The sequence below is a fragment of the Equus asinus genome, chromosome 4 (genome assembly GCF_041296235.1).
Source record: "Equus asinus isolate D_3611 breed Donkey chromosome 4, EquAss-T2T_v2, whole genome shotgun sequence".
Classification (NCBI taxonomy): Eukaryota; Metazoa; Chordata; class Mammalia; order Perissodactyla; family Equidae; genus Equus; species Equus asinus.
In genome coordinates, this window is record NC_091793.1 from 98,413,062 (window position 1) to 98,439,166 (window position 26,105).

Sequence of the window (26,105 nt, forward strand, 5' to 3'; positions counted from 1 at the left end):
ATGTTCACAAGTGACTGTGATATGTCGAGGTATAACACAAGCACCTTAAGAGACCCACAAACTAAAACGAGTATGTACGCGTGTGAGTGTCTAACCTGGTGTACGCATAGACAATTTCTAAATACATTAAAAAATTAATAATAGTTACCTCTGTGGAGTAGTCCTTGGACTACTTTTTGGACTTTTGTTTGCTATCTCTTTGTGTTTTAATCCTTACCTTATACATGTACTTACTTCTGTAACTTCAAAAGCAGTTTCAATTTCTAAAATAATGAAAAAACAAATTGAGAGAAAGAGCTAAACAAGGGCAGGAGGTACCCCATGAGGACAGTCTGCCACCAAGCTACTGGGAATAGCTGCATTTTCTCTCTGTGCCTCAGTTTTCACATCTATATAAAAATAGTACTTGGGGTTGGCCCCGTGGCTGGGTGGTTAAGTCCGCACGCTCCGCTTCAGTGGCCCCCGTTTCGCCAGTTTGGATCCTGGGCGTGAACATGGGACCACTCATCAGGCCATGCTGAGGCGGCGTCCCACATAGCACAACCAGAGGCATTCACAACTAGAATCTACAACTATGTGCTGGGGGGCTTTGGGGAGAATAATAATAATAATAATAAAAGATTGGCAACAGTTGTTAGCTCAGGTGCCAATCTTTAAAAAAATAAAAAAAATAGTACCAACCTCGTAGGGTTTTTGCGAAGATTAAAGTGCTGTAGAAGTATCTGACACAATGCTAAGTACTCAATAAATATTAATAAAAATACCTAAGAAATCCTGAGCTATTGATCACTGGCATGATGTGGACACAGGGTCCCAAGTGGCAGAATCAGACTGCTGCTTTAGGAAGAAAGACATTCTCTCTCCTCCTTAAGGAATAAAAAGGAACTAGAATTCTTTGATGCAATCACAAGTGAGGGTATATGACTACTTGAATAACAGTGTGAGAACTTCTGTAAATGCCACATTGACTTACATTTTCCAAACTGTTAAAAGACCACTAAATTAAAATCTTCCATCCCACTTCCCCATTCTGCTTCCCCTTCATGGCAGTTTTCATTGGGTGTGACAAGTTGTCTGCGTCTTGCAGATGACTGCCATCCATAGCAGGACAAGGAGATTAGTGATGACAATACTTTCACATCTAATGTGTAGCTTCTTCCTGTATTTTGAGAAAGTGGGCATTGTCTCAGTTATGTCAAAGTAACATCGATCTATCCAAGTATTCTCATAGTTTCCCATTCAAGTAATACAGGATGGGATAAGCCATCCAAAAGATGGAGTGGGGCAAGTTATCTTCCTCCCCAAAGTGTCCTATGTTCTAAAAAGTTTGTGAAAACAAAATCTAGTTCTAGAGGTATGGAAGGTTGGAATGGTCTAAAGGAAATGGAGAAGGTGAAGTTGCCCAGGAGATTACATGATGCGAAAGTATAACCATAGTGTTTTCATAATTGACAAGTTATCTTAAGTTTTGTAGATTTCAGAGTAACGGCATCATCATTCTGCTTGCAAAGTCAAATGAGTAACGAGCAGTTCCTCTCTGACTCAGGAACTTCTGTTGTTTCCTGTTTTGTTTAACTTACCCAAGTATCTTAGAAACAGATGAAATATTATTTCAGCTCCTTAAAGGTGATTGGACTTGATGTTTTTCTTATGAACAGGTTTTTCACCTTATCCAAATTTCTGGCATTTGAGGAAAAATTTCGTATCTCTGTTTTACTTGCTTTAATTTAGAGATGAGGACCAGCCTTTTAGCTGCAAGAGAACTCTAGATACCCTCAATGAATTAAACAAGAAAAAAGTAAAAACTTTCCAAAGAAAAGAGAAATCATGCTAAATATGATCAAAAGCCAACTTTTTGAATTTTACTAAAATTTAGCCACTTTAAATCCCTTTTGGTCTGAACAGGGATGAGATCAAATAAACTAAGAGATTGACTGAATAAAACAAAATCTCACTGATTTCATCACTGTCTAGCGAATATGAACAAATGCATATGTGAATTGCAATGAATATTGAGAGTGGACTGTACAAATTGCGTACTTGAAATCCTCACTGATACACTGGGTAGAACTGTATAGGATCATGAGGCATCCCTAATTAGCTCTATAGGAAGTTCTTGAAGGGGAAAAAATTACCTACGAAGATTTTGTGACAATACTCAGCTGGGACTTCTGAAAACAGGTTCAAGCCACCAGCAAAAAACATTGTACACGGGACCTGTGGGAGGGCCGCCATAAGCCCCAGCCCTGTTCCTGACCCCTTCCCCTCCTTTTCATCGTCTCTGCCTATGGCAACATTCTGGAAAAGGACATGGAAGGCCATGTTAGACAACAATGAGCCGGTGATTCTTTTTGATATCTTCTAAGAACCCTTTTATCACAAGCCTTTAGCACAAAGGCTGCGTCAATAAAAAGGCTACTCAGTATTGGATGAATAAGGTCTGAGGATCAAACGAATAACGTGTGACTATAGTTGATAGCACTGTATTGTATAATTGAAATCTGCCAGGAGAGTAGAATTTAAACATTCTCTCTCTCACACACACACACACACACACAAAAGGTAACTATGTAGGGTGACAGATGTGTTAACTAACTCAATGGAGGGAATCTTTTCACAATGTATACAGAAATCATCAGGTTGTACACTTTAAATATCTTACAATTTTGTTTGTCAATTATACCTCAATAAAGCTGGAGGGGAAAAAAAGAAGTCTACTGAGGTTGACAGTACTTCAAAATAAGAAACAGAGCCCCGCTAAGCCATGGCCTGTAGCTAAACACAACTTCTAATCTTAGCCTCCCAGGCCGTACTTCCTTCTCCACCACTGAAAGTGCCTCTTCAATGACCTAATCAGAACCAATCTGACTCCTCCTCTAAGTTCACCCCCTCTAGGCAAGGAATTTCTACACTTTTATCCATCTACCAAAGCGCATACACATACAGAGCCCCTTACCCAGCTAGCGTAAAGAGTAAACTTAAATTTGTTTCTAATCTGTTCTATTTTATGTATTCTTTTAATAAGTAAAAATTTTTTTCATAAAAAAGATTGTTTTATAATAAAATTTTTAGAGCATGCCAGAGCATCACCATATTTGCAGAGTTACATGGGAATTGCTGATGTTAATAACATTGATGTGATAATCCAAGCACCTTTCTTCCTGTCCCCAACAGGGGTAATTTCAACTACAGTGCTTCAGGACACTTTTTGGCCAAAAATTAACAGCGCTAAGCCCATAACTACCAAAACTCAGCAGGTGATACAACAAAAACTAAACAAAATAAAACAGAAAACTAATGCCTAGTGACACTCTGCCTCAGAATGAAGTATTCGGGCCTCCTCACTGATCGCTGACTCTTGAGTCTGACAGACTGTGTTTCTCCTCCAGTGGAGCCTGCTTGCCCTCAAGAAGACCCTTTGCTTGCCTTGTGTTAGGGACTGCATGTTTTTGTCCCCCCAGAATTCATATATTGAAACCCTAATACCCAATGTGATGGTATTTGGAGATGAGTAAACTAATTAGGTCATAAGGATGGAGCCCTAATGATGGGATTAGTTCCCTTATAAGCAAAGACAAGACTGAGGGGTGGCCCCATGGCCGAGTGGTTAAGTTCATGCGCTCTGCTTCGGCAGCCCAGGGTTTCACTGGTTCGGATCCTGGGCGCGGACATGGCACCGTTCATCAGGCCATGCTGAGGCAGTGCCCCACATAGCACAACCAGAGGCACTCACAACTAGAATATACAACTGTGGACTAAGGGGCTTTGGGGAGAAGAAGAAGAAAAAAAAAAAAAAAAAAAATTGTCAGCTCAGGTGCCAATCTTTAAAAAAAAAAAGAAAAGACAAGACAAGAGGCTGCCTGTCTCTCTCCTCTCTCCACCATGTGAGGACACAGCAAGTAGGAAGCAGAACCTGACCATGCTTGCACCATGATCTTGGACTTCCCAGTCTCTAGAACTGTGAGAATTAAATGTTTGTTGTTTGAGCCACCCAGTTTATGGTGTTTTTTATGGCAGCCTGACACTAATACACCTTCAAACTTGCAATAAATTTCAAAACCACCAGGCTGTTCCAGTCACATTGCTGCCAGTGTGTCCCACACCAGGAAGCATGGTGGGGACACACGGCCTTCTCAATCAAGAGAACTGCAAACAGAGCTCAACAGTAATTTGATGTTAAATATTGTATATTAATGTTTTAATGTGTTTCATAGCTGAAAATAATATTCGATGAACCAAAGTTTCACAAACTCTCTGAGCCTCAGTAACCTCACCTGAAAAATGAAGATAATATATTTGTTTTTGCCGGGTTGTTCTGAAGATATGAAAAAATGCCTAGGACAGGACCTAGAACACAGTCACACACACACAAAGAAAGCCTTAGCAGTAATGGTAAGAGGACGAAGAGGAAGAGTAGAAGTGGTGGTAGTAGAAGTAGGGGGAGGAGGAGCTGTAATAATCACAGAAGTAGTAGTAGTAGAACAAATAGTAGTAGTAGAAGAAGCATGGTAGTCATAAGGGAAGTAGTAGGAGAAGTCGTAAAAATCATAGAAGTAGTAATAGAAGAAGTAGTAGTCATAGTAGTAGAAGAAGCAGTAATAGAAATAGTGATAGTAGTAGTCATAGTAGAAGTAGTAGTAGTAATAGAAGCAGTGGTAATAGTAGCAGGAGGAGGAGTAGAAGAAGGAGGGGGAGGAGTAGAGTTAATACCATTAATGAAGATATTTGGAATGCTATTAGAAGAACGACAAGAAGGGAGAAGTAAAAGTTGGGACCCGGGACATTACAGGCTGCCGTGTTAAAGAGCTGTCGTGGCGAGCATTAGGATACTAAGGGTTAAGAAATTTGAGTTAGTGAAGTCTGCTTCTGAGCAGAACAAAGAAGAATCGACAGTCGGCATCCTGGAGAAATGGCAGCATCACTTCAGCCTCGTCCACGCAGATGATGTCTAATGAGGCCATTCACAAGGGGGGTCCATTCTAAGAGGTCACTCTGTGGGCCTCCGATCAACCTCCAGGAGAGTCAGACTGCAGTCAGACACCAGAAGAACGTCTGGATCCAGCAAAGCACATTCAGGATTTTGGTTCACGAAAAGAAATCATTGTTTATATGTTTTTCTTTTTCACATGTATTAAGTAATACTGAAAAAGTGCCCCAAAATTTTAACAAACCAAACCAAACAGAGAGTAATGATTTTCATTTCCCCATTGCTTGCCAGAGCCTGGTCAAGCTTGGTTTGGATGATTTACCGCTCTGTCATCCTGGTGCTTCTAGAATCCCAGAGTGTGCTCGTGTTGCATTCGTCACGCAGTGCCTCCCACGGAGGTGGGACACATCAGACCCACACAGCTTTAAGCCTCTCTCTTTCAGGTTCTAGATTGCTCCTCCAGAAAACTGTCCCTGATCGCCCTTTCCAAAGGCCAGTCTGAGTGTCGCTTTTGTGTACTATGTTGTACCCCAGCGTGGGGGATTTTTCTTACCACACCATATTGGAATTGGCTCTCTCTTTTCCGTATTTTCTAAGAGATTGTAAACTCCCTCTGGGCAGGGTCTCTTTCCTCTTTTTCACTTGTAAACCTAGCACCTAGCAGAGTGCCTGGCAATGGTTAGTGCTCTCTCTCTATTTGCTAAATGAGTGATTGAAGGCGAGAGGTAGAAGCAATGGTGACAGGGTTTACATCAGAAGCTAATAGCAACAAGGATTCCAAGAGGCAACAGAGTGGCTTATGTGACATAGAATAAAATCCCAGGCTGATAGAGCTCCACGCTTCTCAAGAGATTTAGTGCCTCCACAGGCATTTGAGCCTACCGATAGACATTTCAATTTTAAATTAGCATTTTACAATTCTGGTTGTGACTTTTTTATTTACAAAATAGCAGACAAAATCATAGCTGTACTACCAGTAGGTATGTACCCACTGAAGGATGAACTGACCCAAGTGATGAGATGTTCCTGTAAATAGGCACAACACCACTTGCATTTGAAAATTTAGCACTTGGGGTGCAGTATATGTGGCAGCCAAAACCGCCTTCCGAGAGAAAAATGGAGATGGGAGCTGAAAGATGGTGAGAGTGGAGGAGTGTGAATTCATATGCATCATCTCCTTGGCTCAGCAGAGCAAAGCAGCAGAACAATACGTATGCCACAATGATTAATGCCCTGGGACTCGGTGACATCACACTTTGGAGATCCAGTGACCGTAGTCTCATATCCTGGGCTGATGGAGAACCCCCACGGAATTTCACCGAGACTGAGGGGAAGGAAAATGCTCCTCTCTATATCAAACCATTCAATGACGACTCGATGGAAAATACAGCTTTAACTACACTTCATTTCTGTTCAAGTTTATTAGACATAAGTAATTATCTTCATGTTTTAACCCAAAATACAGCGATACCGCCTAAAAATGAATGAAAGAAAACAAGATTCTTTTCTCCCGTGCTTACCTAAGTGGTGGCTCACTGTTGGAATATGGGACTATGTGGCGGTAGGCAGGCTAGTGCATGGGAGGACAGGAAGAGGTCCCAGAGGAATCTGAGGACCAGAAACTGAAAGTATAAACTTGAGTGTGTGGACCAGGGATCAGTTGGCTGAGAACGATAATTTAAGAGCCCAACTCTGGAAAAGTTTGGTTAAAACCAAGAGATCCAAGTGAGAACCAGAAACACAGGGAAATAAATTCTCCTGACCATGGAGCAGAGCCTAAAGGCAAGAGATAAATAAATCCAAGTCCCCACAGGAGAAAAGTGTTTGAAGAAAATAATTAGACCTTCAAACTCCTCTGAGACATTTGCAAAAATCCAACTGAAATGAGGGTAGCAAAGGTTGGAAACCTCTGTATATTTAGGTTATAGAAAAATAAAAGCAACAAATAAGAGATAAATTTTATCTACGTTTGTTGCTGTTTCTCCCATTCCACAAAATTTATAATATAGCATGAATTGGAAAGTTCATGAACTTAAAAAGAAAATGCTAGAGACTAAATTCTAAGACACATTCTTTGAAAACATCTTAACCAGACATTTTAGAGGTAACGTTGAAAATCTCCATGACATCTGTAAAAATGTGAGTTTGGGCAGAGAACTAGTTTGTTTTACAAAAACACTGGCTTTTATCAATGTATCCCAAGGGATGGGTTGGTTGCTCTTCCCAATGGTAGAGAGTGAAGCACAGGGCTGTTTCTGCAATTGTTCTGTTGATTCCAATGCTTTGACGAAGCTAGACAAGAATATTAATTGTTTCAATATTCTAAGCTTCATCCCAGCTCTGCCATCATCTCAGATTTGAAACCACATCCACATGCCTGTCACCGTTTTCAATGATCTGTCCTTTTTTCTGTCTCTTTATTGCTGCCTGTATTTCTTTCTTTTTTCTTATTTAAAATGGTTTTCTCCATGATCATCTCTGTTTATTTAGGCAGTTTCTAAAATATAGAAATCCCCTCCACCACCAATAACTATCATGAACATTGGTCATGACCCTCTTAGTACTTTTTTATTATTAATTTTAGCTAGATGAGACAATTAAGGATAAATAACAATGTATCCTCTCTTGTCACACTTAAAGCACTACCTAATAACCACGTTCTTTCCCCGCTGAGAACTACTCACAGCATATAGCTGTACCATATTTGCTGGTTATTACCAACTAATCCAATTTTATTAAATATTAAGTTGCTCATAATATTTCACTATTAGAAATAATGATGTGATGGAAATTTGAACATAAATCTTTGTCTTATTAGGATAAGTCTTATATGATAAAATATGGGTTTGAAAACTATGGCTGTTTTTAAGGTTCTTGATGGATACTGCTAAACTACTAGAAGAAATGTTGCCCATGAAATCCTCCATCCACCCTGCAGAACTTTTGACGACCTTGATTATCACCAGTTTAAAATGTTTGCTAGGATGTGCTCTGTGAAAACTGCTACCTAATTTTGATTTCAACTTGAATTTTTGAAAATTTGCCTTTCTTGCATTACAAGAAAGAGAGTATTTTTCATATTTTGTTAACCATTTCTGTTTCCTCTTTTGTGATTTTCTTACAGGTATGTATGATAAAAATCAGAGTTTCTTAAATGAGTTGGTTGTTGTTTATCTTTTCATTTTGTTTATGCACACAGAAAATTTTTATTTTATCCATCGGTCTTTTCCTCTGTGATTTCCTTAACTGCTTTTAAGACCAGGAAATCCTTTCCACTCAGAGATCAAATAAATATTCATCTATATTTCTTCCAATTTATTTTGGTTTAACTGTTTATATTTAATCTATTTGGAATAAAGTGGGTAGTTATTTTTATGGGGAGGGTGGTGCTAAACTGAATTTTAAAAAATCTAAATAAACAATTTTCCCAAATGGCAATATAAAATTATCCATCCCTTGTCGTACTGATTTATGGTGCTTCATTTATCCTATTAAGCTTTTCCTTATTCCATTTCCATCTTATTTATTTTTATTACATTAATAGCTCTGATCTTTAGCTAGTGCTATGTTGCTCTTACTACTGTGCTTTGTGTAGCCCAGTAAAGTCATCAAGAATCCTACTCTTGGGGTTGGCCCCGTGGCCGAGTGGTTAAGTTCGTGTGCTCCACTTCAGCGGCCCAGGGTTTTGCTGGTTTGGATCCTGAGTGCAGACATGGCACCGCTCATCAGGCCATTCTGAGGCAGAGTCCCACAAAGTACAACCAGAAGGACTTACAACTAGAATATACAACTATATACTGGGGGTCTTTGGGGAGAAGAAGAAGAAGAAGAAAAAGAAGAAGATTGGCAACAGATGTTCTCAGATTTCAACTCTACCCTTTACTAGCTATCTAATGATGGACTACCTATGACTTCTCTGTGACTTAGTTTCCTTATCCATAAAACGGGCATACCAATCTTACTTCTCTCATGAGGTTGTTATGAAGATTAAATTAGTCTGTAAAATAAAGAGCTTAGAACAGTGCTTGGCATATAAAGAGTGCCACAGAACTGTTGGCTCTTACTGTTGTTGTCATTATTCTATGTTTGTAGGACAAATTCTTCTTGTAACTCTCATCTTTCAACATTTTCAGGGCTACTTTATCTGTTTTTCTTTCAGGTAACCTCAAATTTTCAAATAAAAAAAGATTATTTTTATGATAAAAAAGTGCATGTCCATTATAAGAAAATAAGTCAGAAAATATATAAATATAATTTTAAATCACTTATAACCTCACCACCTGGAAATACATGCTCTTAACACCTAGCCAGGAAATTTCCAAATATTAACTCTTCATTACTTGTGCAAAACCTCTTATTTTGATAGAAGGTAGTCTGAGAGACCAAGGCACAGAATGGGTGTCTTCAGCTAAATGTGAAAGAATTAACATAATAGGCAAATGTCAGTTTTGCCCATATGGCTAAATTTCTCAGAGCTATACCATATCTAATTTGCCATCTTCAATTTTGTCTCTCTCTGCTTCTTATACCTGGTTTAAAGACCAGCTAAAGTTGTAACACAGAAAAGCATGTTCTAAGAAAACAGAATCCCAGCTTTTGGGGACTGCCGTTTTTCTGGGTAATAATGAGTCACTGTAGAGTTACATCATGCAGTAACTGGAGCGGGGTTCTCTGTAGCCTTGAGGTAGCTGGACTATCAAGGAGAAGGCTTCCAGGAAGAGGTGTCTGCACTCACCCACCTGGGCTGCTGCCTAGTCATCTCAGGATCAGTGTCTACGAGAATACAATACAGAGAGGAGGGAGAAGACTGAACCGTGTCTATCATCTGCCAGACATTCTCCATCCAAGAGATGGAGTCTTATAAGAAAATATTACTTGATCTCGCACAAAAGTGAAGAAGAAATCGGTTGTCCATTTAGAAAACAGATTTCTCACTTTGGCTACCTATGACTCTTTATAATAATATATTTAATATAAATTAATTTTTAAGTGACTTTACTTTTTAGAGCAGTTTTAGGTTCACAGCAAAATGGAACAGAAAGTACAGTTCTCACATACCCCATGTCCCACACATGCACAGCCTCCCCCACCATCAACATCCCACACCAGGGAATTTGGTACATTTGATGAAGCTACAATGACACATCATTATCACTCAAAGTTCATAGTTTACATTAGGGTTCATTCCTGGTATTGTCCATTCCATGGGTTTGGACAAATGTATAATGACATGTATCCACCATTGTAATATCATACAAGTTGGTTTCACTGCCCTAAAAATCCTCTGTGCTCTGTCTATTCATTCATCGCTCCCCCTCACCCCTGGTAACCCCTGATCTTTTTACCGTCCTCATAGTTTTACTTTTTTCAGAATGTCATACAGTTGGAATCATACAATATGTAGCTTTTTCAGATTGGCTTCTTTCACTTAGTAATATGCATTTAAGCTTCCTCCATGTCTTTTAATGGCTTGACAGCTCATTTATTTATAGTACTGAATAATATTCCCTTGTCTGAACATATCACAGTTTATTCACCTGCTGAAGGACTTCTTGGTTGCATCCAAGCCTTGGCAATTATGAACAAAGTTGCTATAAACATTCATGTGCAGATTTTTATATGGACATAAGTTTTTTACTCATTTGGGTAAATATCAAGGAGTGCTATGGTTATATTGTATGGGAAAAGTATTTTTAGTTTTGTAAGAAACCGCCAAACTGTCTTCTAGGGTGCCTCCACTATTTTGCATTCCCACCAGCAATGAATGAGAGTGCCTGTTGCTCCACATCCCGGCTAGCATTTGGTGTTGTCAGTGTTTTGGATTTTCACCATTCTAATAGGTGTGTAGTGGTATCTCACTGTTGTTTTAATTTGTAATTCCCTAATATCATATAATACTGGGCATCATACAAATGCTTATTTGCCGTCTGTATATCTTCTTTGATGAGGTGTCTGTTCAGATCTTTTGCACATTTATTAATTAGGTCCTTTGTTTTCTTTTTGTTGAGTTTTAAGTGTTCTAGATATATTTTGGATAACAGTCTTTTATCAGATGTGTCTTTTCCAAGTATTTTCTCTCAGTCTGTGGCTTGCCTTTACATTCTCTTGACAGTGTCTTTCACGGGTAAGAAATTTTTAATTTTATATCAATTAATTTTTGCCACCAAAAATACACAAATGTAACAGGCTATTAAGTGCAATTTTCCTGCTACCCCAGAATTGGCCATTAGGGCCCCAATATAGGCTAAAGAAGCTGGAGCCACCATCTCCTTCAGGGCTTACTAAGGGAAAGGAAAAAGACTTTGCTACTCTCAACTGTCACCCCAAACGGTGCCCTCTCCCTCTCTAGTTGAGTCTAACAGGAAGATTGGAGTGGGAGAAGAGAAGCGGAAAACCATCCAAGCTGCGAGGCGGCCGAGGTAAGGGTGGAGGGAAGTGATGTTACAAGTTTTTCCTCTGTTCCCCAAGGACATGCCTCTCACCACGGAGCCAAGTCCAGGGCCTGCCAAGAGAGCCATTCTCAAAGCCGGGAGAGACACCTGTAGACAGGGAAAGCCGGCATTTCATTTCTAGCTTTGACACCTGCATATGCAGCGGCCTCGCCAGCTCACTCTCTGTCCCTATTTGAACTGAGGGAAAAAAAGAGACATGGAGAAGAGAGAAGGCACAGCCCAGGTGTAGCTCACAAGCTTGTGTCTGTGGGCCCAGTGAACTTGGGGGATGTAGCCAGGTTTGTGTTAACTGGTTATGTTCCACGCAGGAGGGCTGGCTGCTGAACGAGCAGACCCCAGCATCGGGAGGCTGGGGGGTTACATCGATAAGATCTTACTGGGGCTAGATCTTCCTGTCCATGACCATGCAGTGAGTCGGCCACCCAAGGACCCTCTGAGAACTCTCATGTGGATGTCTACCACACAGAGGGCCTCAGACTGTCAGCCCACATTAACCGAGAAAGAGTCCAAATCCTACACAGAGGAAACACTGAAACTGCACCATTAAATGGGAGAAACTTGTCCTTTTCTTCTCGTTCTTCCCTGTCCCACATCTCCCAAAACTGGAGTAGCATAGAAGAGAAACAGGGACATGGTATCCCAGAGATCCCTCTAACCTATGATGTCGAAGGGGATAGTTTGAAATTTGATTGAGAGTTTTTATAACACAGAATTAGTTGTGTTTTGCTTTGTTTTATATAGAAAAAAACTGATCAAAAGATGATGGTATCTTTCCAAGGAAAAGGAAAATTTGACAAAGCTTAAATATTAGGGGAAGAAAAAATTGCTACTTTGATGTATATGCCCAGGCAAGTTTAGACTAGTCAGTAATCTCGTTACTCAAAGTAAACATAATAATATGATATTGCCGTTAGGAAAAAGTGCTCCACTCAAGAGGTCACAAGTGAAAAGTGAGATGGGAGGACACTGAATACACACTTTGCATTGTATTTTGAAGAATAATTAAGAGACCCTGAATCAAAGAGCAAATTATACAGGCTTACTATGAATGGCATTCGGTATAGCAGATTTATGGTACATTAAAGGAGTAGAAACATGGGTTTTAGAATTAGAAAAACCTGGATTCAAATCCTGACTCTGCTATTGGCTACCTCAGTGACCTCTCAGAATCCTTGTGGAAAATGGCCACAGTAATGCCTTCTAATAGGGTTAATGGGAGGATTAAAGATGAAATGTGACAAGTGTAATACCTAGCAGATGATAGGTGCTCAAAAAAATGGTGGCTTCTGTTAGAATTTTTTTCTTTATCATTTATTTATCATTATCATCTTATTATCATGATTGTTTACTGAGAAGACATCAGTAACTTCCAGAGAAGTAACAGCACTGGTAAAAACATATTTAAGTTGAAATTTTGGTTTATGGGAAAAATACACTGAAAAATTCATAGTTTGAGATAAACAGAATTTCTCAAAATAGCTAGCATTTGACAATAATTTAGGTACCCTAGTTTAGGGACTGCTTCCCAGGTGAGAAAAATACAAAAGTGTCAGGATTTGGCCCACCGTCTATGCCATATCACAGTGTATCAGGTCTAGAAGGGCATTTAGAGAGGAAAGTAAGCTACGAGATTTGCCTGGGGACAGTCTGGTCACACCTCAACCCCACGTGTCCTTCATGTCGCCCATCTATTAACTTGTTGCCTATTTCAGTCACAGCAGTCATTTAAGTGCCGCTAAATTTTCTCTTTGTCTTTTAAGAAAGGCATCTAAGTAACGTATCGGTTCCTTTTCCTCTACTCTTCGTGCTTCATCTTGGGAGATTACCAGGCAACAGCCACATGTGAGCCAGCCAGCCGGTTCAGTACGACCTGACATCGCACTGACTTAACAGAAAAGGATTTCATTTAATCATAGTGTTTTTGATATGTGGTCCCTGTTCCCTTCCTCCCTTTGACCATTTTTCTCTTCATTCATTACTCCTTCCATGTGGGGTGGGTGTCAGATATGAACAAATCCCTGAATTTGATGCATTTCATTTTGTTCCACTTTAGAAGTTCACATAATGGTTTTCCTGAGGAAAATCAATTAAATCGTTAACTTGAACACTATTTGGGGATCAATTATAGTTCTAATTAACTGTGCCATCTGGGTTGCTCACTATCACTCTTGGGAAACATTTGTAATGGTGAGAAAATGTATCTCCCATCCTTGGGTTTATTCATCTTCTGGTCTAGGATCTATCCTCAGACACTGCCCCTGGACCTCCAAGATCCAAGAACTAGCCTCTTGGTTGGTCATGCCTTGGTTCTGTCTGTCACATGTCATTTTCCTCGCCACAGAGGGCTTATCACTGACACTTCCCTTATCTCCCCACCGCAAGAGGCAACATTTACTAATTGCTTTTCTATGTGCCGGTCATTCTGCTAAGTGCTTGTGAGCATTATTTCTTTAAATCCCATGAGGTAGAAATTACAGTTCTCTTCTTGTAAAAAAGAGGAACCTGAATCTCAGAGACAAAAAGCACTTTGCGCAAAGCCACAGGGGATTCAAACCCAGGGCACTGCCTCTCCATCTAAGCTGCCTGCCCAAGTCTCTCTCAGAGCCAGGCTCCTGCTGGGTTCTGCACCAAAAAGCCTCTGATGAGATAAACAAGCTAGAGAAAGCCCACACATTTTTCTCTAAAGTGAGGTCCTCCAACACCTGCACCTTTTACAAAACAAAGATTCCCAGGATGTCCCACCTCCCAGCTTCCTGAATCAGAATCACTAGAGGTGAGACCCAGGAACCAGGATGTGAACACCTTCCATACTTAAAAGTTTGAGATGCACTACCCTGTGTCTTTGACACTGAAAGTGTCCTTTTATAAAGCTTTTCTGGAGACAACGCCCTGACCCCTGGTGGTCTAACCCAAAAGTGTGCCTGCCGTGATGGAATAATTTGTGATATGCTCACAGCTCACCTTTTGGCTGCAACTTATTTGGTCATGTTTCAGCTGCCTTTGTCTAAGCTTGATTACTTTATTCAAGCCTATCTCACTGAAAGCACATAAAAGCAACAACTGGTTTACTGACCTTTTTTTGTAGCAGCTACAAAAATAAATACCACCTTTTTTGATCAATAAGTGTTTATCAACTGTCTATTTGCAGATGATACAGAGCTAAGGACAGGGTTCCTGTCCTTAGAAGGGTTGATGTGGATATAGATAAGAAAATAATCAGTTCTCTCTCTCTTTTACACACACACACAGTAAATTTCCATGAGCTGCCTTACCCTGTCTTCATCATTAGAACATCATGTTTGAGCTCTACTGCCTAGCTATTTAAATTTGGCTTCTTACCAGCTCCCTCTTTTCTTTTCTCTTAATAAGAACCTTCAACATTCTAGACAAGTCTCTTCTCTCTCCTTTCTCCTTGCAATGTCACTCCTGTATTTATTGGACATTTCTGGCTAGTACCGAAAATCATCTGGACGTCACAAACTCAACATTTGCCTTGATATAAGACATCCCCCCATCAAATTCACTGACCATATGATGTAAGAAAAAGTAGAAGAGACCTAGCAACAAGAGTAGCAACAACAAAAAAAGAGAGACTTAATAACAACAAGAAGTCCAAAATATTTAGGGAAGAAATCCAAAAGAACCAACCAACTTACTCATTAAACACTGGAATAAAGAATTCCCAGCAATAATTCCCTCAATGTTTTGTTTTTCTTAATACGTAACACTTCACTAAAACTTGTTCGCTTCTTCCTCTCCCCACATCAAAGAAAATAACACGTAGTGAGAATCAACTGTACATTTCAAACTCAGACTCACCATAGAACTTGAGCTGGCAAATCTCAATCAGTGACCCCTCCTGTTCTCCACGCCAGAGCACATGAGGCTTCGTCTAGTCAGCTCTAAATGAATTTACAGCCCCTGCAATGCAACAGGACACTAACATTCTGAAAAGGAAACTGGATCTCACCGGAATTCATGCCTCCCTCCTTGTCATTCCTGAAGGGGGCTCCCATCTATTTATTTTAGGACGTGGACAAACTGTCTAGTATCAAATCCCTCACAAATAGAGAAAAATCACAAAAATTCAGTAAGACCTATGTGATTCTCAAGCCCTGTACAAATAGAAAATCAGAGCTCTTCACTCTATAATGAATCAAGGGGAGAATGAAACCATTTCTTATCTGGAGCCCCTCCCAAATAAATGTTTCACATGTAGCTTGTAGAGGGATGCTAAGCTGTCAGTTTCAAATGCTACTTACTATAATCTAACTACAAGTTTTACTCCCTTGGCCTTTGACTTCAGATTAATGATGAGAGCAATTTAATTGGAAGGAAATTTCCTTCCACAATTTTTTAAATAAAACACAAGACTTGATTAACTTCATGCTGTTCACTAAAGCCAGTCTTACCTGAGTTTTTCCTTTGCAGCAAAACAGACATTATGTGGTCTATCATTTTAACAGAAAACCATGTTAGTTTTTGTCTACGTAGCATTCATTTCCAGTCCCTGGAAACAATTTACAGAGAGAACAAATTTGCCACATGTACAGCCACTTGTGTTATGGAAAATTTTCCACACGCAGAGAAAACATCATGATTTGGTTTAGAAAACAAGTCACTTCAGAGTTGTGGAAAATAGGACCTGTCCCTGCCTTTAAGGCGAGATCTGCCACTGATAGTCATTCTGGTTATTCTGCACATGTAACCGGCTCTCCCTGAGTTACTTTGAGATATTTATCATGTGTGATCAGTTGAAAGTTAATATATTATAAACTCAAAAGGAAAAAAACTCTTTTTCTTGGATTTGTTCATAAAGGACAGCCATTATTAATAGAAAACAGATTCTGTTCCCCAAATCACATTTGAACTATTTAATTACTAAGTTCCTAAAAGTTAAGGCAATTTTTATAGTAACAAATACATTGGAAAACATTGCAGCTTATGAATATGATTATCTATTGTGAGATAAAAACTCTTTATTTGTCATCATCAAATATAAAAAAATTATGGGGAAGGTAATCATAATAGTTGAAATTTTTACCCCTATAAAAGAAATCTGGCTTGTGTTATGAGTTCCTTCTGACAAAACTATAGCATTTTCTGCCAGTTACTAGTTAAGGGTTTGTATTATGTGTACAAAACCATACATACTTTAGAAACCAGCTGCTTTGGCACTTAGGTGCCATAAAATCGTCTCCATGACACCCTCTATCCCTCCTTCAGAGTCTAGTTTGATGTGTCCTCACCGATCAGCCTGTCTGGCCTATAGCTTCTCCCCTGGCTGGCCAAAACCCTACATCCCTCTAGACACCAATCACCCAAAGAGTTATTGGGATCCACCCAATTCCATTTCCCCAGTGCCTCTTGAGAGGCCATAAAGAAACCGTTCCGGCATTTGCTCTGTCCCTACCTCTCCGGTCGGGCTGGAGGTGGCTGGAGGAAGACAGAGAGAGCAGTGCAGCTGCCCTGTGGGAGATCCTGGCCCAGCACGGAGCTGGGGGAGGGCACAACACGGGCAGCTGGAGGAAGAGAAGGAGGAGTAATCGTGTGCCACTGCAAACATGATACGGTGCCAACAAAAACACCATTCTTTTTCCCAAGAAGTTCAAAGCCATTTGCAAATACTAACTCATGAGCCCAAGTAGTCATGGAGAGATTATTACTTTATTATGCCTTTAAGATAACCACTGCAAGTAAGTCAAGAGGGAAGGGAGTCCATTCATTGTTTCCTCAGACATCCACTGAGCACCTACTATGTGCTGGCAATGGAGGGAGAGGAGCAAGCAAGACAGACAAGGTCCGTGCTCCTCCAGGCTCCCACGCTAGTCCCTGCCCTCCTGGTTTCCCCGTCGGGGCACTAAGCACCTGGTTACACTATTTATTATGCTTATTTACACTTTACTTTTGTCCAGATTGCTTAATGGAATGTGCTCCATTCTTCAGAGTGTCATAATGTACTAAGTGCTGAGCAAACACACAAAAGAAAAAATTTTTGTTACCTGTAAATCTCATTTACAATGACAGGAATTAGAGGATATCAATGCAAAGCGCTTTCTTTTAAGATGCCATAAACAAAGCTTATCGTGAGCAATCTTGTCTCTCTCAATGTTTGTGCAACTACTATAGGCGGACAAGGAGAGTTAAGACTGGTAACATCATGCCAAGCAGTTTATATAAATAATCTGAATTTTTAAAAATGATTAATCAGATGAGCAAGCAAGTTTGGTGAAGCAGAGAGCTTCTATCGATGGATCTTTTTCTGATCTCCTTTTTATTTCATGTGACAAAATGGCAGGTTGGCTAGAGAAAGTGACTTATGCCATTTCTAAATCCTTCTGCTTAGACAATGGACTCTAGATATTTTAGAGAATGTGTTTCTCTAAAAGTAACTGGACAAAAGAGGCTGGTGGCTGCTTTTAAAAAATGCATGACTTTTCGATGAATCAAAAGGGATTTAAGCTGTTGTGTTGAAAGATGCAAGGTAAGGATTCTCATCTCTTCTGGTAGTCACTTACCTGACCCAGTTGGGACAGAACAGAGAGGCTGCTGCAGCCCTCAGTCAGCAACTTACACATTTTAAAAGTGGTAGGGAACTATAACACCCCTTAAACCCAACTTCCCTCTCTAATAAACACTTCCCTGATGAAACAAAAGCTAACAGAGGTATACTATTGATCCGCCACTCGAGACTATTGGTTAACACATATACCCAATGAAATTCAAGCTCCACATCTTAGCAGTTAAATAGTGCCTTCATTTGGCCCCAAACTACCTTGCCAACCTCAGCCTCAGTCTCCCTATTACTGTACCCATGGCACAGATTTTCACAATACTGTATCAGACTTCCCTGGTACCCTTTGCCCTGACAGTTGCTCTCCCACCACTCCAACACGCATGCAAACAAACACATGCACACAGACAGTTTGCCCACTTGGAAAATTGTTCATTTTTCAGGATCAAATGACTTCTTCTGGTTATTTCTTCCTCAATTCACACATCACTAGCTTATCACATATTTAGTTATGTAGGTATCTAACTAAAATTTGAATATCTCATGTATAGAGACCATAACTTATTCCTTTGTATCTTCAGCAACTAGTATTAAATCTTTGTTGAACTTGAATTTTCTACAAAACATCAATATAACACTTATTGAGGCTGGCAAGGTGATCAATTACAGTTGGATTTACTCTTCAGCTGAAAGCACAAATTGGATGCTTAAAACCCTTTATTAAACAGAGCTGGTAATGAAGAGAATAAAATCAATTAAATGAATTATTAAGTTAAAAACATCTATTATTTTTTATGAAAGAGCTACTGCATTAATATCAACACCATTGTCATTCAGCTTTTCACCCTTTAGGTGGCTAGTGACTTAAGAACTGGGACCATATTCTGCTCCAATTATAATGATAGAACTGAAGAGAAAAGGGTGGACTTACAGAATTGCTGTAGGGGACAAGAAACAGCTAACCATTGACAGCAATGACAATGCTAGCTGAAACTACTTATTTCTAGCTTCAAATCAAACAGGAGGAGAACAGAAGAGAAGGATAGGGAAGGACCCAGAACAAAAGAGAAATGGAGGAAAGGGCGGGATTGGATTGCTGCAAAAGATTATCTTTAGAATCCGTTTTTGCCATTTTTCTCTTTAGAAAAGTGAGAAATATAGATGTTCTTATAGATTGTACAGAACATAATGATAGGCAGTCGAAGATAAGTACTACTGTAATTAGTAAAAAAGTTGTTCTGTCTCCAGAGCCTCTTGCAAAAATTATTTTAGGGGCATCCTTCCTGCTTCTTTCAATATGTTTAGGAAGGTACCCTTCATTATCTAGATTTGAAATACTGATATCTATGTTTTAGTTTTACCAACGTAAATTTCAGGAGGTCCATAATTGAACAATGTTTCTCTGTACTTTAGTGTGAGCCTCTTGTGTGTACGTGTGTGTGTGTAAACTGTGCATAGCAAACATGTTTAAAACCTCATGCTTTTAGCGGACACAGTGAAGCACCCTCACATACATTATTAGCTCATTCGATCCTCACAGCAACTTTCTAAAGTGGCCATGGCACCTTACAGATGAAGACATTGAGTGTCAGAGAGATTCACTATCTTGCAGAATTAATAGATAAACCCAAGCAGTCTGATGGTATTCCTGAGGTTCTTTCTATCACGTAATACTATGTGAATGCTTTAAAAATTATTAGAGATGTAGCTTTGATTCTTTACATTTCTTTAAAGATGCCAGCACTGTATATTTTGCACCCTTGTTTACTGAGCAAGAAGTATACATATGACACATAACAATTTTTATTTCCCTGAATACATGGAAATCCCCTAAGAATCCAGATGTCGTTTAAGGGATTCATTCCCTGATCAACACGCAAGCAAATATTTGTTTTCAGATAAAACCAAAAGCTTTCAACCTTAATTAATTCCACAGCAGACAATGCAAATTCATTCTTCCTGCCAAAGCCAGCAGAGGGCAGGATGCTCCCACCAACAGCCAGCTCGCTGGAGCCGCCAGCCAGACCAGTGCAACTGCTTAGCGAAGGGCGTTGCAGCGTTAGAGCAATCATCATTTTCTCACCTGGATCTGAAAAAAGAGTGTAGGCTTGAGCTGAGAATAGGGGCTGTGGGACGTGGCCTGGGAAATGTCAAGAAAAGTTTTGCTTTGCAGGCTGCCCACATTTTGTTTGGGATTTGATGCTTAAGATGCCTGGAAATGAGCCAGTTCCAATTATCTTCCTGGACCATCTTGCTGGGGAGGCTACACTGGGGAATTAATTTAAGATACAGCATGATAACTTCTGTTTCTGGTTTTAGGCTGACTCAGGTCACAGCTGGGCTATTATGCTCACATGCTCTGTCTTGGGCCCCCCACCTCTGCCCATCCTGAACCTACTATCTCTTTCTCTCCTTCAGAACTCCTAATGGCTCCCCACTTCATGGCCTCCTCAGACTGTCATCACTGCACAGCCCCACTGATAAGGGATAACCAACTCCTGCCCACTAATTCAAATCCTCTCTCTCTCCCCAGGCCCGACTCAGGGGGCGCCTTCCCCAGGAAGTTTCTGGAGATCCTGGCCCCAGTGAGCATCATCAAGAAACTTTCAACAAGTGAACCACTAGGTGGAGGTTTTGTAGCAGGTCTTGGGTCTAAAAAGATATGGCCCATTCCCTGTAGCCCAGGTAGTAGCATGGTAAAGGCAAAATGGGAGGGAGACAGGATGAATGCCACAGTTCCCTGGAGAGACTGACCATTGCTGAAGAAGGTGGCAGAAAAATTGTAGCAATCTTATAGAGTTTTCAAACTAAGGACTAGAAGTTTGCCATCAGTACCTCAGAGGCTTCTAGGTTGGGTGCTGGCTGAGGGTGGGATGGTTATTGGTCAGGCTCCGCATCCCTGCCCAAGACACTCCCCTCCTCTCACTTCCCCCAACCAGATGAGAGCAACTCCATTTTTACCTGTATTATTTATGTACACCTCTGGGTACTATACACAGATTTCCTTTAAAGAAAAAGATCCTGCAAAAATAAGCAAACAAGCAATCTACTCATCAAGGATCACAACAACAAAAACAATTTTAAAAACAGTTTGAAAATCATTGCTCAAAACTCTAAATTTTCTTTACTGTTGAAATAACCAAGCCTGGAAGCCCGGAGAGGAGGAAAGACCTGCGGTAAGTTGCAGGATGAAGGGCAAAAATCCTTATATCCGGTATCTAAAGCCCAAGACGCTTTCCGCTAAAAGACGGGGCTTGCATTGAGCCTGAAAGAGGAGGAAGCATTAAATGAAGGGATGGAGGCCTCAGTCTCCTGTGGACAGAACATCCCAAACAGTGGAACTCTCTGGAGCAAAGATGAGAGACAAAATATGCTTGCATGGGCTTGACCAGCAAAATAAATTTAATATTACGTTTTTTAGCACATTTATTGAATGCTATGTGTAAGGCAATGTGTTGAGCACTGGGACAAAGCGGTGAGTGAGATAGATGTGGCCCCTATCTGTGTTCATGGAGCTTACATTCTAGTAGGGGACACAGGCATATGACTGTAATTTGATAAATGCTACACTGGAGAAGTATAGGGGGTACAAGAGCATTCTTTTGTTTTGTTTTGGTTTTTTTTGAGGAAGATTAGCCCTGAGCTAACTACTGCCAATCCTCCTCTTTTTGCTGAAGAAGACTGGCCCTGAGCTAACATCCATGCCCATCTTTCTCTACTTTATACATGGGACACCTACCACAGCATGGCTTTTTGGCCAAGCGGTGCCATGTCCGCACCTGCAATCTGAACCGGCGAACCCCGGGCCACGGAGAAGCGGAACGCACGAACTTAACTGCTGTGACACCGGGCCAGCCCCTGGAGAAGTATAGAAGTAAGAGCTCTCTTAAACTTGATGACTTACACCACCTCCTGGATTATTTGGCCCCACCTCTTTAATTACTCAAGCCATCACCTATTCTAATGGCATAAAGTCCTGCCTGGTTCTCCAAAGAGCTTCCACCAACCCCAAAAAAGGACCTAATCCAGGATCCCACATTGCATTGAGTCCTCCTGTCTCCTCGGTCTCCTCCAGTCTTGAGCTGTTCCTCAGTCTGACTTTTTCTTTGTCTTTCGTGACCTCGACACTTGTGAAGAGCACCAGTCAGTTGTCTTGTAGAATGTTCTTCAGTTTGGGTTTGTCTGATGTTTCCTCATGACTAAATGCAAGTTAGGTATTTTTGATAAGAATACCACAGAAATGATGTCATGCCCTTCTCAGTGCATCCTATCAGGAAGTCCATGACATCAATGTGTCGCATTATTGGTGATGTTAACTTTGATCACGTGGTCAACTTAGTGTCTGCCGAGTTTCTCCACTGTAAAGATAACTACTTTCTCTTTGTAATTAGTATCTTGTGGTGAAATATTCTGAGATTATGCAAATATCTTGTTTCTAATTATATTTTTGCCCACTAATCTTAGCATCTATCGAGTCTTCTCTAAAACAATCATTCCTACGTCATCTGCCAAATGGTGATTTTATATTCCCAACATTCCTTCTACATTTACTCATTGGAATTCTGCTGTAAGGAAGAGCAGTCCTTTCTCCTGGATTTGTTTACTTATTCAATTATATGTTTTTATCAGTACAGACTCACAGATAGTTATTTTATTCTATGGGCTATAATCCAATATTATCATTATTTATTTTGTTGCCCAAATAGTCCTAGTTTTGGCGATTGGGACCTACTTCAGGTTGGTGTCTAATCTTTTCAATATGCTCCCATCATTTATTGAACACTTACTTTGTGGCACCACAAGATGATCCAGGCTTATGTTATACTTTCTGCACCCAGCCCTGGATTCAGCCATTTTGTTGATAAATGGTACTTAGAAACCAAGTCCTGTCCTGGGTATTAGGTATACTCATTGCTGCTGGGGTGTCATTGCTTCTAGGCTTTCTACTAAACAGATCAAGAAATGTATACATGTATACTTCCCAAATACATATGCATCTGTATCTATTTCTAAATCTACCTCTCTCTATACATACACACACATACACACACATATATATGTATAACCAGTAGTTGAAACCAATACCTATGATTCTAATCCGTAGGGTTCATTCTAGCCTTCCTTCTTTCTTCATTTGTAATTCCTTTCTCTGATAGTGATAAATTGGCTCACATTATCCACGACATATTTACTTATTTACTCAGTTTTAGAATACACATGAAGTAGTTTCAGAATTACTAATGCATACCTCTATGAAAAACAAATTTACTAAAAAGGGTGCAATATTTGTGGGCATCCCTTTGGTCTTTCGCCTTGGAGGATATATTCAAAATACTGTGTTCCAATATTACTTGGGCTTATTATTTTCTTTTTTATCCCATTTGTTACGGTTGTAGTATTCATTTCTAGCACAGTCAGATTCATTGGTTACCATTTGTATTCCATTTGGGTTCTCCACGCATCCTGGTTAATATTACTATCTATTTTCTTTAAAATGTGAAACACTACTTGATTCTAAAAGTCAGACTATACAAGAAGGTGTGCTTAGAGAAGTGTCCCCACTCATCCCTTCTAGCCATTCCCACTCCTTCATTCTTTCCACTCCATTCTCACCCACCTCTGTGGATAACCAATCACATTAGTGTCTAATTTATTCTTGCCATATTCCTCTTTGCACAAATGAGCAAGTATATGTATATTTTCTTATCTCTTCTTTATTTTACTTGAAGGGTACCATACTATAGATATATTTCAGCATTTTATTTTTTTTCACATAAAAGTATATTCTAGAAACATTATGTGTTGATTTGGAAAGGTCTTCTTCATTCTTTTTTACAGTTTCATAATACTTTCTACTATGTGGAGGTACCATAGTTCATTCAACCACTCTCCTATGTATGGGCATTTAGATGGTTTTCTATATCTTGCATTTACTAACAGCACTCCAATAAATAACACTGTGTATATGTTACTTGTATTTCTGAAAGCGTGTCTTCAGAATAACTTCCTAGAAACAGAGTTACCGGTTAAAAAGGTAAATATATATATAGCTTTGTTAGATATTGATAAATTTTCCTGGGGATCTTTTAATACCTATAAATGTCCAAGCCATACCCCCAGAGGTTCTGATATGATTGGCTGAAGAGTAGGGCCAAGCATTGGTATCATTTTTTATGCTTTCTATCATTTTATTGAGGTATAATTTACACCATAAACTCTAAGTGTACAATTCAATAATTCTTGTTTGGTTGGTTTTCTTTTCTTTTCTTTTTTTGGTGAGGAAGATTGGCCCTAAGCTAACATCTGTGCTAATCTTCCTCTATTTATATGTGGGATACCACCACAGCATGGCTCGAGGAGCGGTGTGTGGGTCTACACCTGGGATTGGAACCCAGGAACCCTGGGCTGCCAAAGCGGAGCATGCAAACTTCACCACTACGCCATTGGGTGGTCCCACAATTCAATAATTTTTAAAGTAAGTTTACAGAGTTGTGCAAACATCACCAGTATTGGTATCTTTTCAAAGCTTCCTAAGTGATTCTAATAACAATCAAGAGTTTAAAACCACTAAACTGATCAACTATTCATGCTTTTTGCTACCACATGGTGTCACTATTAAAGTCCTATCTGCTACTTGGAGACACTGGCCTTTTCCCACTTCTCAGCGCCCATGCTGGTTTAGATTCAGTAGAACCTGTTTCCATTGAACAAAAGCAGGCAACTCAAAATCAGTCCTCATTCTTCAAAGTGGAATCAGAATCACTGGGGTATAAGGGTTGCACCAAAGGGAGCTTCCAGTGAAAGTTACATACTTGTCCAAACCAGTTCTTCTCCACTAGACTCTTGTGCTGAAACCATGTCATTAAAACAGACCTCATTTTTTACTTCTTTAAGGGTATTCTCTTACTCATGTCAATTGGCCCCTTCTATCCCAGCAACCAGCTGAGCATAACCCTAGACAAAGGAGGAGGCAACACAAATCTTAAATATCTCCCATATGAGATAGTCCTTTGAATGTCTCCCTTAAGAAGCACTCGTAATGTTCCATAATAAAGGGTCTAGCTAGCATAGGCTCAGTTTGGGAAATGTTGGGAATGGTTTGCTTCAGCAGGTGGTATTTGAACTGAGCTTTGACTGATGACCACCATTGACCTGATGAGACACAGGGAGGTAAAGGAGGGCATGTTCCAGGCAAAGCAGGCAACATACGCAAAGACCCTGAAGGAGGATAGAATAGGAAGGCTAGTGCGACTGGTGCACAGAGAGATGACGGGGGAATATATTGCTAGATAAGGTTAGACAAGCACACCTGAGGCCATATCATCCAGGTCCCTTTAGACCTGAAGAATTTTGTTCCTAATCTTGAAAGCAGTGGAGACTCACTGAAAGGTTCTATCTAAGTGATAGATTCGAGGAGGATAAGGCGGTTGAATGGTATGATTATATTTATTGAGAAAAATTCACTGCAGCAAAGAAAACAGACTGGTAAAGTAGATACTGGAAGGCCAATTAATACTTTGAATATGAATACTTTGAAACATGGGGAAATGATTTTTAAAAATCCAGTTGGTGGGGGCCAGACCAGTGGTGTAGTGTTTAAGTTCACACACTCTGCTTTGGCGGCCCAGAGTTCGCAGGTTAGGATCCTGGGTGTGGGCCTACACACCACTCATCAAGCCTTGCTGTAGCAGCATCCTACATACAAAATAGAAAATGATTGGCAACAAATTTTAGCTCAGGGTCAATCTTCCTCACCAAAGGAAAAAAAAACCCAGTTAGTGACTGGATTCTTATTAATATAGAGAAAAGAAATAGATTGACAGGTCTTAGTGATTGGTTGACTCTAGGGGCTGAGAAAGGTATCAAGGATGACTCAAGTTAACAGACTATACCACCCACTTCCCCTCTTTATTACATTCATCTATGGCCCACCCTTCATTATTCCTTATCATTCTTTTGAAACTTTTAGCTCCTAACTCTCTGCCCTTCTCTGCATCCTGCATTAATTCTTTGTGATTTCAATACACACGCAGATAATCCTTCCATAACCCTGGTTGCTTGGTTTCTTGATTGCCTCTCCTTCAATCATTTTGTATTCTATGCCACCTTAGCCACTCATTCCCATGGACATATACTTGACCTTTCACTACTGTTAACTCAAATCCCTCCATAGTCTCATTTGCAAAAACCCCTTCTAGTACTCCAATTCCAA

General features: G+C 40.0%; 1 protein-coding gene across 4 annotated transcripts in view; it reads right to left on the reverse strand.

Annotated features, from left to right (window-relative positions):
* The window catches only part of CYTIP (cytohesin 1 interacting protein), a 67,002-nt gene extending 50,124 nt beyond the window's left edge, over window positions 1-16,878 (reverse strand). For 2 of the 4 annotated variants that reach the window (XM_070507799.1, XM_070507801.1), the window contains exons 1-3: window positions 16,793-16,878; window positions 15,792-15,889; window positions 15,199-15,300 (exon numbers count right to left, since the gene is read on the reverse strand). In XM_070507799.1, the coding sequence (XP_070363900.1) occupies window positions 15,199-15,201 (3 nt within the window). In that variant the 5' untranslated portion in view covers window positions 15,202-15,300; window positions 15,792-15,889; window positions 16,793-16,878. The remainder of the gene's footprint in view (window positions 1-15,198; window positions 15,301-15,791; window positions 15,890-16,792) is intronic. The other 2 variants (XM_070507800.1, XM_070507802.1) reach the window with 2 other exon arrangements.
* Between the last annotated feature and the right edge of the window lie 9,227 nt (window positions 16,879-26,105).